Here is a 15,331-nt window from a genome sequence, read left to right on the forward strand (position 1 = left end):
ACGTTTGCCCCTTAGTGCGTTTTTTTGTGTTATATAATGTACTATAATTGGAACTGATTGAACTGTGATGTGTTGGAATTCAAAATGTAATTGCTTTTAAATGACAATCACGATGTTTGGCTCAGTGGTGGAAGATTGTCAGTCAAGACTTTTCCGCCTTCTTTCTGTTCCTGTTGCCTAACCTTGATGAACAGGAAACTGAATGTATCCTGGATGCTCTCTGCATTATGTTGCCTCAGTGTGCACGAGGGCAATTTCATGTAACAGCATTTCTTTACCTTTAAAGCAAAGTGTAATTAATCCCACATGGGATTATTTTGATGAATATATCTTCTAATTCTCCCTTAAAACAAATACCTTGGTTTCTCTGTGCTTAGCGGTGAGCAGCTTGTTCTGTTGTTACTAGTTCTAATTCTTATTTCCCTTTCTCTCTTTTTTTTTTTAGATCTTGTGTCTCTCTTTGACCTGGAAAACGACCTTCCAGATGAGCTCATCCCCAATGGAGATTTGGGAATGGGAATGTCCTCTAACGGCGGTCCAGGTGGAGGGGGTCCCGGTCTCAACTCCATCGTCCCCGATGCGGCCGCCAAACACAAGCAGCTGTCTGAGCTCCTGCGGCCAGGAAGCTCCTCCATCTTGGGAGGTAGTCTCAACTCGGCCGGCCCCCAACAGGGAGGCATGGTGGGAAGCCAGCTAGGTGCCGTGCTTGGTAAAAACCCTCTCGGGCAGGGTTCTCCCAACCACCAGTCTCCGCAGATCCAGAAAGGAGCTCCCGGACAAGGCAATGGGGGCATGGGCTTCAACCAGGCCATGTTGAACAGCGGGCAGGGCCACGGGGTCATGGGCCAGACAGGACAAGTGATGAATGGGGCTCTGGGACCTGCAGGCCGGGGTAGACCTGGCATGCAGTACCAGGGCCAAGGCATGCAGGGGGCACAAGTGGGTGCTGGAGGCAGTGTGTTGGCAGAGACACTCACCCAAGGAGGACCACAGTTGGGTGCACACAACACGATGAGTGCTCAGCAAGCTGGAAACATGAATAAGGTGAGGTTCAAAATTCTGCTTAATTAGTCCCACAAGTTACAAAATGTTTGCTCAGCAAAATACAAGACGGGCACAGAGCATGGAAGATCAGAATCATCTGTTGAGCACATCAACTACTAACCACTGTACTTCAGAAAACAGCACAGTCATGCTACATTTGCAAATTCTCACATGTCCAGATTTCAGTTTCACTTTTGTCCAATTTCACTTTGAATCGAGTATTCAACAAAGGCATTCACAGTAATTAAGCCTAGCAGCAGATAGTAAACAGCCCTATTTACCTTGTGCTTATAATGACCTTTTCTTGTTGCGAACATAGAAACGTAAATGTCATTTTCATGGAGTGTGTGCTTGCTCGCTTGGTCAGTTCTCTCTCCTCAAAACACTCATGCAGACAAATGATGAATCAAAGTTAGTTTGTCTGTTTGTATTTTATCCCAGTTGTTTAAAATCTGTTTATAGGTGCAGCGTTAGTTGGATGGCAATTTCTTCAGGTAATAAACAATGTTTGTAGTATTTTCTGCGTTTGTTGGCAGTTTATATGCAAGGGATAATGTGCAGCGAGCCGGTCATTGTTGTGAAATAAACCCTGACAGGGTGATGCGGCACAAAGCTAGATACGCTAAGCTAGCTAGCAGCCAATAGCTGTACATTATCCCGCTTACTACACGGCTGCTTACTTTAAAAAATCAATAATTTGACACAAAAATGGTCTGAAAATCACAACTGCATCCATAGCAACGGTCTGTTATACATAGCAACTGTCTGCTATAAAGTAATAACAAACCGTAAAACGCTGTGATTGTCCAATCAGAATCGAGTATTCAACAAAGGCATGTAATAACAAAATATATCACCACCAATCGGTTTCGTGTAGGACGTTTAACAGCCGAAGTATTGCCGCACCACCAACATATTTTTACCTTATTTATCCACAGCAATGCTTTACATTTAAAGTTGCTGTCGTTGTCACTTTATTTGCCAAACACTTGAGATATCTTCTTTAGAAGAGCTTGTTATCTCTATTAGAGATGCACCGATTGCAATTTTCTTGGCCGTTTCGAGTTTGACCTGTCGATTCAGATTTTTGGCGGGTGAAGAAAACGTTTTCGGTAGCGGTTACTAACAGGCTCAGTAGTGAACAACACGCTAACATGCTGATGATTTTGGTGTTTTTGTGTTCTTGGCTGAATTAGACCAGAGAATATTCAGTTAAAACAGATCAGTGATGCTGTTTTCTCTTCATTGTTTGTATTATAGCCCCAGTGTGTTTTATGTGGATTTAGCATTGTGCCGGACTCCGTTAAGAAAAAATGGCCTTTTAAATTTTTCATTGCTTGTCAGCAACCGGTCATATGGTAACTTACTGTAGGAGGCAATTTGGCCTTGTGTGCTCTGATTAATTTGGCACCAGTAAGTACTCCTGGTGTTCTTCACCACTGTTTTGGAAGAAGGAAATAACGAGAGTAACAGGCGAACCAGCTCTAAAAGTGATGTATTTTCATCTTAAATACGTGCTGTGTGGTGGATCTAATTTATGCCGGTGATGAGTGATTCATGTGGATTTAGAAATTATTTGGAAAAGGAACTAATAAATATTGAAAGTGTTTCAAACGGTATTTGGTTTGGTGGTAGAATGAGGCCCATCCTCCGCCCCAAAGCAGTCAACTACCATGTATTATTCCTATTGCTGGCTTGTCGTCAGTTATCTCGCCCTCACTATGTATTGATTTGTTCTTCTTCCTGGGTCTGCTGGAGGACACAGTCACCCAGTTGAGGGGGTTGAATCCTGTAGTCAAGTGCATCAGTCTCCGTGGGTCTAACTTGACCAATCGGATAGTCCCAGTGCTGATGATGTATTTATTACTAATCTGAGAATGACTTAAAATGATGCAACAACAACTGTCATAGTAGTACTACACAATGACGCATTATTTTTGTTTGTGAATGATGAGCTGCTGGTTGTTTTTCTATGTAAATCTCTTTGAGGACTTTGAAGTGCTCAGTGTGAGAAGATATTTCCCCATGTCAAAGATTCTCGGGGCTTTGTGGTTTGACAGGAAACCAGGGTTAAACCAGCGCCCTAGTTTTCACTCAGAATATTTCAACAGACATTGCCACATGAAACAAGCCCCTCCTTTCCCGTACAGACATATATAAAGCTTAATGCCTGCCTTTTACTTTCTTACATTATGGTACAAAAACTAATCGCTTGGTGTGTGTGTGCCTGTTTATTGATGAGATATTTTTTATTCCATAAAATACTGCAACAAATGCCGTTACGTCACACTGAGAAGCCACAGATTTGAACCTGGTTGTGACGTTCGTCTTTAGCCTGCGGTTTGAAGATAAAACGACAGTCGGGCACATGTCATATTTACCTTGCATCTCTGCCATCAGAGAAACATGCTGCGATGACGGAGAGAGTGACGATGTGTTGGCTTTCATGTTCAGAGCTGGAGAAATGTAGCTGGCTTCACTATCACTTTGAAAGAAAGAGCATATACGTTAATGCACAAATTATAGGACAAGTATTAATTTGGCTTCCGTTTGATAATGTTTGATATGGCAAAGAAATCTGATGCTTTCCATTATTCTCTATCTCTATTCTCTTTTTTTGTGGTCGTTTTAATTGCCAATTCTTTCTTACCTGCTCTTCATTCATGTGGACAAATTGCTTATTTCAGTTTGACTTCATCACTCTTTTTCAGCAGGATTGTATTTGTAATGTAAATGCGCTGCATTTATAATAGGGATGCCAATTTCGAATTTTTTTTATGACCGATAGCCGACCCTCGTTACCGACAATTAATCGTAACCAACCAGATTAGTGCTTAGCTTGCAGGGAGGCTGTGGTTGTAGTGCCTAACAAACTGCCCAGCTGCAACGGTAACCCGATGCAGAAACATACTTGCCAACCTTGGAACCTTAAAAAAAAATATAGGATTTCAAAACCAAAGCAGGGGTTTCCTGCCCCAGAAAAATGTGAGTGGAAATAACAAAATAATAAATACATTGCAACAGCATTTTTATGTCAAACTTTTGATTTTTACCTTTAATTCTCAGGAAAGAAAACTGAATAATTCGCCCCTCTGGTGTGAACTTGGCGTGTGAATCTCTGGCATAAACTAATATTCATCAGTTTATATTAATTTTTGCTCCTGCTTGAGTATTTCTTTCAGTTAGCTCTCTCCGTCTCTCACTCACTAAAGGCCCTTTCAGACACAACGCATCAACGCTGCGCTCTGAAACCTGTTATTTCCAATGGCTTTTCACTACGTCGAGGAAAGCCCGCCTTTGGGCGCTGCACGCTGTGATGTGCGCTGAACCCAGCAGCTAGCGCAGCTTAAGCATGAGCTCAAACTGTGCTGTGTTGCAAGCATAGACTGCTCTCTTCCGCTGGGAAACGACAGTCGGTGTAGCATGATTTAGCCTAGCAACTAGCGGACTTTCGCTAGTTAGTTCAGTTTCCTTACTCATCATAGCTCTCCTACTCTTACTTGGTTTATCATAAAGTCACTGCATCTCCTGACAGAACAACACTACGGTTGAGTTTCAGCCTAGAGGCGTGTTTTTCTATTATATATATATATTATATATATGTTTTTTTCTGGTTTAAATGTTTTTGTTGATGCTCCTTGGTCTTTATTTGCTAGTATTCACTCTTTTCCTGCCAACTCCTTTTTCCTCTCTCTCTCTCTCTCTGGCATATGACATCTCACTCTGGGGCTATGGCCTTTGATAATGGAGCTCTAAATCACGTTTAGAGCAGCCGGTTTATATGTTGTTGTTGTTGTCGGAGTCGGGGAGGCAGAAGTAGAGAGGGAGGAACTGAAAAAGACATGCTAAGAAGAGGGCAAACGCTGGAGGCCTTCCTGTGTAACGGCGCTGTCCTCTTGCTTGGTGACATTCCTTCGTAGTAAGCGTGGATCATCAAGTGGGAGAACCCGTGTGAGCGAGGAGGAGGATGAGGCCGTGCTCATGTGTGAATGGGAGGGAGGCAGCAGGCGAGCATCTGTGTGTTTCTGTGCAGCGGAGGGGGGAGGGGCAGGCGGCAGTGCAGCGCTCTACTCAGCTGTTGAGCAAGCTGGTCTTTCTCTCTCGCTCTCTCTCTCTGTGTGTGTGTCTCCTCCCGTTTCTCTTTCTCCGCTGGGCTGGGCCGGCTCTATCTGCCTGAGCACTGCTGGCAGTGGGGAACCTCCGCGAAGCAAAGCAGGTTGCCGCTTCGGCCACCGTGGAGAAAGGCAGGCGAGAGCAGCAGACAGATGCATGCTAAGGGCCATCGGAATAAATTACTTTTGAGGACATAACAAGAAAGCTAACTCTTCCCTGTCCGAGGCCAATTATGAAATAAAAAATAAATGCTTTTCTACAGATGTTTGTAGACTTGACAATTCACTTTACTTTTAGTAAATAATTAAGCTTCAAGAGACGTCGGAGCAAACATTGAGTCTATTTAAGCGGTTTGTTTTTTTAAGACTTGTTGTTCAGTATGCAAAACAATCAGTGTACAGATGCATGTTATTTCCTTCCCCATTACTCCCTTCCCATGCTGTGTAACCCCAAGAACAAGAGGCATAAACAACAATTTAATAAATCAATAATTTGGCTTTGTATAAATAAAATGTATAGAAAAATAATAAAATAAAATAACAAATAAATACATTGATCCTCAGTACAGATGAAGACTTTTAAGAACATAAAAACATAAAATACACCTGACCGTACTTGTGATTCAGTTACTTCCACCTTATTCTTATTCTTATGCACTTATAAAAGTAATATTCCTTCCCAACTTATGCCAATATTTTTCTGCCCTATCACAATTCCTGCATGACATTCTTTCAAACGCAGCGACCTTTCCCATTTCTACCGAGTCCTGAAAAGCAGGTGTTGCAGCTCCTGGAAATATTTTGCCACCCTATCGTTATTGGTGTCTTGGTCCATTTCTCCATACATCGAGGTCATGTCTAGAAGGTAACCTCCAAGTTGCAAAACTCTGGCGAGATGGATAAGGTTAGGCATTGACCTCAAATGGTTAAGGTTGGGATTGATCGTCGGGCAGCGAGTCTTGTGAGTCTTGTGTTTTTGCAAGTTTTTGCAACTTGAGGGTTACCTTCTAGACACGACCGTACATGTCGGCGGATCCCAAGACAAAGTTTTGGACAGAATGCAAAATGTGAATCTACAAAATCTACAACATGGCTCTTACATTTCCAACATGTCGTAGAATCCTTTAAGCCAAGTCTATGTAACCTGCTTGGGGTCTAATAGTAACGATGTCGAATTTTAAACCTTTCTCAGTCTTATCCTCAAATCTCTCGACATTGTACGAGATTTGCCATAAATTTGAGCCCATTTATCTTAAACAAATGAAAACCCAAATTCCTTTCCCAAAGACTTTTCAGAGCTTTCACAGACAACATTTTATAATATTTGAATTAGGGCTGTCAAAGTTAACTCAATAATAACGCCACTAATTTCTTTAACACGTTAACGCAACTACGCTATTTGATCTTTCGGACGTTAGCGGGCTCAGTCTTAAAGCTAGAGTGAAGATATTGGCATCATAGATGAAATCTTAGAAAACCTAAGGAATCCATTTGTTGCGAAAGAGGCTAAATAATGGTCCAATCTTACGTTAAATTTTGCTGAGGAAATGGTAATTTTCAAAGGGCTCCCTTGACTTCTGACATCAAGATATGTGAATGAAAATGGGTTCTATGGGTACCCACAAGTCTCCCCTTTACAGACATGCCCACTTATCCCATGCATTATTGGTTATATTATATTTGGTCATGGTCAAGTCATAGACAGCTGCTGTTGCCTGTTGGGCTGCCGTTTGCCATGTTATGATTTGAACATATTTGTTGTGCTAAATGCAGTACATATGAGGGTTTCTGGACAATATTTGTCATTGTTTTGTGTTGTTAATTGTTTCCAATAATAAAGATATACATACATTTGCATAAAGCAGCATATTTCCCACTCCCTTGATGATAAGAGTATTGAATACTTGACAAATCTCCATTTAAAGGTACATTTTGAACAGATAAAAAGTGTGTGATATATTTGTGAGAGCCCTAATTTGGATACCTCATGTTCTTCACCAAAAACCTTCAAGATTTTTCCCAACTCCTCCGCTGGTTGTGGGATCTGGAGACATGACCCAAATACCATCTTTAAAGTATGACGTAGTATCTCCAGAACTAGCTGTTTTAACAGCAGTCCTTCAAGTTGTTGCTTACGGCGTGAACTTGAGGCACAAAATCACTCCGACTAAGGCACAAGGAATAAAACGTAGTTTGTGGACATACAGTTGTGCGAGATGTTTAATTTTGATTGACCTGTATGGTACCATATGCATTGACACAAAGACTCTCAGTGCAGGTAAAACATGTATCTACTGTGATGGTATTCTGCATGATATGCAAATTATCTCCCATTGACCTCCCTCTGTCCTGATTGTCTCCTATAGATGGGGATGTCAGGAGCTCCATTTGGCCAGCAGTATGGCCAGGCCGGGGTGCAGCAGATGGGGGCAGCGGGGGTCAACGCCCAACAACTCCAGAACAAGACGGCCCTTTCCAACAACCTGCCCCAATTCCCTGCTGAGCTGAAGGGAGCTGGGAGTGTGCCAAACTTGGTGAGAGCCACTTGAATCTTATATCTGTCCCAGTCCCTTTTTTTGTTTTAGGTTAATTAGAGGAAAATCTATATTTCTGTTCTGTTTTCCACTAATGTTGGCCCCACACTAGAGGTTAATTGGGCAGATATTGGGTCCGATTCGCTCCTCCTGACAATCTCGAGGGTGTTTCCGATTCAAGGCAGGTCTGAGGAGTTTATCTGCCCAAATGATCGGAGTCTCCCCAATTTTGAATCAAAATCTTGTAGTGTGAAAGGACCATAGATATGTAAATGTATATAAGAAGTGGACATAGTCACCGTGACGTCACCCATTGAATGGGTGCAGACTCCGGTTTTGAAGCCTCAAGTTCTGCATTTTGGCCGTTGCCATCTTGGTTTTTGGCCTTCGCCATGTTGTTTTTTTGCACCCAGAAGTGACCAGAGAGGGTGGAGCTAAGTACAACCGAATGCTGAATAAGACATTTTTAGGTGACCAAAATGTTAAAATTAACTTTCAAAAACTGAAAACACACTGTGAAAGGGTTAAAGTTGAAGTAAAAGACAAAAAACAGACCACTCCTAGAAGCCGTGGTAGCGACCTGTCAATCACAAGGTAGCCCCGCCCTAAAGCATCCCCTGCTTTATGGTCTATTTGACTCTAAATGGGACCATAATTTACTAAATGAACATCATGCTGTATTGAAGAAGACTTGAAACTAGAGATTGAGACCATAAACTCATGTTTATAATGTTTACTGAGGTCATACATCAAGTGAGAAGTAGGCTCATTTTCTCATAGACTTCTATACAATCAGACTTCTTTTTGCAACCAGAGGAGTCGCCGCCCTGCTGGATATTAGAAAGAATGCAGGTTTAAGGCGCTTCAGCCGCCTGGAAAGGAACAGCGAAGGAATATTAAGCAGGAATCCGCAATAGCCAATGAGAGCGAGCTGCATCACCAACGGGACGTTGCCTACTCAGATCAGTAAATATTTGAAAATCCTCTTGTGCACACCCGGCATAAATCTGTTCAATTATTCTTAGAAATGGATGTGCTGTTGTTTAGACTTGCTTTATGCTTCATCTGTTGCAACCGTTGAAGTATGCATCCTAGCTTCACTCTTAGCCTCTCATAAAGAGAGTTGTCATCGAAATCTTAAAGTCACATCGGCACGCTGCAATAAAGGACCCTTTGTTTCCTTTCGTACAGTGTTAAGTGTTGGAAACAAAGAAAACACATTGCACACAAACAGTTTAAAACAGACTGCCACCCGGTCTTGGTAAATACAGTAGTAGTATAGATTTTAATTTGGCAGTAATAGCAGTGTTTGCACATGCAAAACAAAGACACATTTCTGTCTTTTCTACACAAAAACTAGACAATAAAATATGTTGTATTGTATTCTATTCTCTGTGTGTCATCCTTTGGTCCGTAAGGTGTACGATGGTTTCTGCCCAAACTTGAACCTGACACTTTGTCTACACCGGCTGCACGATAGCGCTACAGCGATTTATGTACATTGCTTCTTTGCTTTGAAAAACAAATCTGAAAATTAAAATTGCATTTAGGGCAAAATATTTGTGAAAGGCCGCCCGATCTGATGTTGTTGGAACATTTAGTCTTAACTGTCGAGAACAGAGTGAGACTCTTTCAAGGCACAAAGTCAACAGAGCTCGGAGCTACGTAAATCTGTTTGAAGAACAGGAAATGGACTTAAATCGTGGCAGGAAATGTCAGCCCCTCAATTTTTGAGAAAGTTCATATTTTGATTTTATAGATTTTCCTTGTTTACCAGTTCCCTCAGATTCTTACGCACATTTTCTTTTACTTCTTGAGTTTTTACTTCCCATCCTGCCTGCTTTTTCTTCTCTGGTGTCTTTATTTTAATTATCTAAGCCCCTGCGATACATCAAGATAGTCTCAGATTCTTTTCTGTTTTTATTTTAAACCTAAAAGTCTAAAATGAGGAAAGTCTGATATTCTGATCTGTGCCTAACCTGTGTTTGTATTGACGCTCTTTTGCAGTCGCAGCTGCAGCAGGTAGCGTCGGTGGGCATGGTCCCCGGGGCTGGCGGTGTGTCAACGGGCCCAACGGCCGACCCCGAGAAGCGCAAACTCATTCAGCAGCAGCTGGTCCTGTTGCTTCACGCACACAAGTGCCAGCGGCGGGAGCAGGCCAACGGGGAGGTGAGGGCCTGCACTCTGCCCCATTGCCGCACCATGAAGAACGTCCTCAACCACATGACCCACTGCCAGGCTGGCAAATCCTGCCAGGGTGAGTGAAAGTGATATGATGAAAAATTAAGCTTGAGTCCAAATATTACATTTATAGCTGACTCCTGCTGGAATGTGTTCACCTGTGTGACCGCAAGGTGTTGTATGGATATATTAATGTGAAATTACTGTTTTTTTAAATGGAGTCTGGTGGCTTTGGCGAGAGAATAGATGGATACAACAGCTTCAGTTCCCCGTTGGAAAGGAAAAATAATTCTGAATATAGCGTACACTTAAACTGATATTGATTTTTTTTAGGTGAGTCTTTCTTTAGGTAGCTAGAATACGTTTTGCTGCCGGCCCCGACCACAGCAGTACATTGCTTTGCCTCCGTCCATTAACTCCTGTCTGCTTCCCCAAACTGGGGGCGTGCTGACCGTCATCTACTGTAGATAATACACTGACTATGGAGAAGAACCTCACACAACCCTACTTCAAAACACCCAAACTACCCCTTTAAGGGTTAATCTTTTGTCTATTAATCAAACAAGAATCTGATCAAGAAAATTTACCTAGTTAGAATTTCTATACAGGTGAGTTAACGGCACTGTGTGTGTTGTGAGAGCAGCCATAATCAGAGCCTGGTGCTTTACATACCACCAGGAACAAGTCAGCAAAAGGTGTTGATGGCTTGTTGTAGTTTTGAGTTCCCCCAAGCTGCCAAAAGCGCCTGTCGCCGTCAGCTCCTTTGTATAACCGCTCGCCAATATTGTCCTTAGCAAAATTGGTTATCGATCTACACGTGGCTGGCGATCGGTTCAGGAAGTTTCATGACATTTGCATCCCTATATGACACTAAACAACAACAAAATAGCTTTGTTGTTCAACAGACAGTGCAAGAGGATTAAAGGGCCTTGATTAAAAAAAGATTATGTTTAACTACTATTTAATGAGAGCAGTACGATGATGAAGTGCTTTTTAATCACTTGAGTTGCATTGTTTCACACAATGTAAAGCAGTAAGCTTTTGTGTTTTATTGCTTAAATAGAGCCACTCTACCCTCTTGACTCGCTAAGCCCCAAAATGCCCCAGTGACCGACAACATCAGCAAACACGAATTTAATCTTTTTTTTAAAACGTCTGTCACGATGGTTGTAGTCCATTTCCTATCTGCGCTGGCGGCGAGCAGCTTCCCTCTGCCAGCTGTGTGTAGTAGTAGTAAAGAGGTCATCGAGAGTTGATGAACTTTGAACTCTGATATTTATACTGTTTATACACTTAATTTTTATTGTTTTACAACATGTATAATCGCTTTTACATTGCTATTTGCACATTGCACTGTAGCAGTTTTCTTTTTGACTGTGTTTTGAAGTTGACGTGGTGCTGGGTTTCACCACTTTATCTATTTTTTTTTTAGGTATATCTATCTTCTCTGGGTGAAACTGTGTGCATTCAGTGTGTTTTCTCAGTCTGTTTTTAATCCTTTGCTTTTAAATTGTCAGATACTGCTGAGGTACTGAATTATTATCTCTGTTTCACTCTTATTCCTCCCCAGTGGCTCACTGTGCATCATCCAGACAGATCATCTCCCACTGGAAGAACTGCACGCGGCACGACTGTCCGGTCTGCCTGCCTTTGAAGAACGCTAGTGACAAGAGGAACCAGCAGCGTGAGTAACTCCAGCAGCTCCCCATTTGCCTTTTTATTTATTTATAAATCCCCATGAAAATGCATCAGGGTTAAGTTAACAGTTAACCCTCTGAGACCTGCAGGATCGTGGGCGTCTTTCAGAGGCTGTAGCAGGTTCAGTTGTAGAGATGGAGTGCTAGCTTAGCGGGTAGGAGGATAAATAACAAAGCTAGGCTAAAGTTGGCAAGGAAAAACTGTCATGGCCATTTTCAAAGGGGTCCCTTGACCTCTGACCTCACGATATGAGAATGGGTTCTATGGGTACCCACAAGTCTCCTCTTTACAGATGTGCCCACTTTATGATAATCACGTGTAGTTTTTTTCACGCATTATAAATTCTAAAAATGATGTATTTGAATATTTCTGCATACTGGGGTCCCTAAACAGTTTTAGGATTACATAAATTGGGTTTCACCGTAAAGCTGAGTCTTGTGGATCCAATGAGCCCAACTGTATTCATGTGTGATGATGTTAGTCCTCATAGCAGCCATTTCATTGGATTGAGACAATTTTTTTAAAGTTGACCTCACTGTATAAAATGACCTGTGGTGACCTCTAGGATAATCACAGCCTCATGAAACTTTACAACCACAAACTACAGACCTAGAGCATTCAGAGGATGGATGGCTTTCCTAGCTAGATTGACAATAAGGGGGTTTCTGAGCAGTTTACACAACAGAAGTGCTCGCCATCCGATTGCTGAAAAATGCAATTCTTGCAGAAATCTCCCAATGTCAAAAGTTTTTGATCCCAAATCACAGTATGGCTTTTTCTACGGTGTTCCTCAAGGTCTTGGTGTCTTAATGTGGTATTTTAGAGGGATTATTGATCATTTTTTTATCAATTCTCGAGGAAAATGGTTAAATTTAGCACCAAATCTTTGTAACAAATGGTATCAACCCAAAAATTGACCATCATAAACTTCTATCATAATGTTCTACGCTCTTATACACTTTTACAATTTATTTTAAATAATAAAGTAATAATTGATTAGTGTTTCTTTCTGATTTATGACTAGAACAACTTGACACAAAGTGCTGAGCTGCACCTCAGATGATGTACACCACTTCTATGTAACATCTACTGTTGACCTGCTATCTCCCCTAAAAAGACAAAAACACGAAGAATTTCTGATCAGTGCTTAATATTTTAATTTTATATAAAAAAAAAAAAAAAAAAATCTTCCCCTTGTTAACTGTTCATCAAGGCAGTAGTCAGCGAGCAGCGAGCCTCAGGCCAGTGTGTGTGTGTGAGTGTATATGAAGTGCTGCCACCTGCAGGTTGCGTCTCTTATCAAAGCTCTGTACTGGCTCGCTGAAACAGTGAGAGGATTCCTCTAGAAAGGCTGGACCTGTAATCTGACACCCAGGGGAGGGGCTCCGTGGCTCTGCTATCAGTGGGGGCAGGGTCTCGGGACGGCATGCTCTCTGATTGGTTGAAAGGCCCTATGACAGATTTAAATCCCCACAGAGGCAGCGTGCTCCCTGTCAGCAATCAACACAGCAGGGGAGCGGTGGATTTTAGATCGGGGACACATTCTTTTGCATAGAGATTTTTTTTCTTTTCACAGAAAAAACCCCAATTGTAATATTTAATAATGTTTTATTTTACAGTGATGATTATACAGAGAGTATGTATACATAAACTACAATTAATTCAGAACTCTGCTGCCAGGAGAAGACGTTTTAACTTTAACTTTTCGGATTGATTTTAAGTTATTTTACTTGTTCAATAAGGCTCTTAATGGTTTGGGACAGCTTATATAGAGTGCTACAAGAATGAGTCGTAAAACCCAGAAATGAGTTAGCATTTTAGCACTACCGGTTCCCTCGTATGGAAGTCAGTGTTTTTTTAGTGAGATGCCTGAAATAAGGTCTGTGGTTAACGCAAGCTGAAGAGATTTAAACGTTTTATTCAACGACATAAAATACGTCAATAAATATCCCACTCGTGAATTTTGAAGCCTTAATGTGTCTTTAAAAGGGCGGCTGCTAACAAGTGGCTAAATGAGACGACTAAACCTCCTATACTAATGTTAATTATTTGTTTCATGACTTATATTCATATATGTTTGGATGTTTAGAAATCCAGAAGTTACCTTTGATTCATCACAGTGTATTAATTAAATGCTTTATTTAATATATATATATATATATATATATATATATATATATATATATATATATATTTATTTCCCCGTCTCCTCCCTCCAGCCATGCTGAGTTCTCCTGGTGCCAGCCTGCAGAACGCCATCAGTACAGTGGGGTCCGGCCAGCCCAGCGCCACGGCCATCAACAGCGCTGCCACACACATCGACCCGAGCTCCATGCAGAGGGCCTACGCTGCCCTCGGTCTGCCGTATGGGAACCAGTCCCCCGCCCAGGGGCAGGGACAGGGTCCCGCTCAGCAAAGCCCCCAGCACCAGCAGCTGCGAAGTCTGAACCCACTAGGTACGGGATAGAAAAAAAGACTTCACTGCCATTTTAGAGGATTATGTACAACAGCGATGCCATAAATCTGGTGCTAAGCCATTTTCTTGTAAACCCTCGTATGTGTGTTGATCAGGCACTAATCAGATGAACCAGATGGCCGGAGGCATGGGTGTCCCCTCTTCAGACCCGGCTGGCATGCACTCCGACTCCTCACTACCATCCACACTCAACAAGTGAGCATTCTCCTCCTTAATATGTGACACAAAACAAGGCCCTCGCTGACATCTTATGTGATGTAGCTGCCATTTAATTCATTTACAGGTTAGGGTAATGAGCTCTACGGCTTCTCATTTGGTCATCTGCTGTTGACAAGTAAACATCCATGCAGTATTCATTTTGGCAGCTATTTTAGATTTAGTCTTAACCTCTTCCACTCCTCGAGGGCGGCGGTGCCCTCAGACGACTTTACTTTTTTCAGAGGCTCAGTTTTAGAGCTAGAGTGAAGGCATCATGTATCATATGGTTTCATATGAAACTAGAAAACCTAAAGAATCCATTGGTATCAACCACGTCATAGTAGCTTGTCCGGAAGGAGGATAACTAACACTACGAATTTACGCTAAATGTTGGCGAGGAAAGGGGTCCCTTGACCTCTGACCTCAAGATATGTTACTGAAAATGGGTTCTATGGGTACCCACGAGTCTCCTCTTTACAGACATGCCCACTTTGAACACTGCATCCATGATCTCAATGTGTTCTCCGTCTCTTGTGTTCTTTTGAATTATAATTTTAAAATGTATTTGGAAGACAGACACTGTAAATTACAAATTGTGTTCACATTGTATTATTAATGAAACCATGTCTGTAATTATCAATAATCCTTATTTTCTTTCTCTCTCTGTCTTATAGTCAGCTGATGCCAGATGGGTCAGTAGTGGGAGGCATGGGAAACCTGCCCACCGCCACCCCTCTCTCTTCTTCGGGGATCAGGAAGGCCTGGCATGAACACGTCACTCAGGACCTGCGCACCCACCTGGTGCACAAACTGTAAGTCCAAAAAAATGAAACGGATATATTCTAAATACTCACGTCCTGTCATATGAAAACAGAGTAGAAGTTGTTGCTGAGGTTTTGTGTTTCTCTGCTGTCTCTCTTCAGTGTACAAGCCATATTCCCCACCCCAGACCCCGCAGCACTGAAGGACCGGCGAATGGAGAACCTGGTGGCGTACGCACGCAAGGTTGAGGGTGACATGTACGAGTCAGCTAACAGCAGGGTAACTAATATCATACATACTTCTATAACAATAACGTTTCTCTTGAA

The 15,331-nt window shown here is 42.0% G+C and overlaps 1 protein-coding gene across 10 annotated transcripts in view; it reads left to right on the forward strand.

Moving 5' to 3' along the window:
- crebbpb (CREB binding lysine acetyltransferase b) overlaps positions 1-15,331 on the forward strand; it is a 46,732-nt gene that overhangs the window by 13,551 nt on the left and 17,850 nt on the right. For all 10 annotated transcript variants that reach the window (XM_074656672.1, XM_074656671.1, XM_074656675.1 and 7 more), the window contains exons 2-9: positions 446-1,044; positions 7,523-7,690; positions 9,698-9,947; positions 11,442-11,555; positions 13,789-14,025; positions 14,141-14,240; positions 14,918-15,055; positions 15,167-15,284. In XM_074656672.1, the coding sequence (XP_074512773.1) occupies positions 446-1,044; positions 7,523-7,690; positions 9,698-9,947; positions 11,442-11,555; positions 13,789-14,025; positions 14,141-14,240; positions 14,918-15,055; positions 15,167-15,284 (1,724 nt within the window). The remainder of the gene's footprint in view (positions 1-445; positions 1,045-7,522; positions 7,691-9,697; positions 9,948-11,441; positions 11,556-13,788; positions 14,026-14,140; positions 14,241-14,917; positions 15,056-15,166; positions 15,285-15,331) is intronic.

The sequence above is a fragment of the Sebastes fasciatus genome, chromosome 13 (genome assembly GCF_043250625.1).
Source record: "Sebastes fasciatus isolate fSebFas1 chromosome 13, fSebFas1.pri, whole genome shotgun sequence".
Classification (NCBI taxonomy): Eukaryota; Metazoa; Chordata; class Actinopteri; order Perciformes; family Sebastidae; genus Sebastes; species Sebastes fasciatus.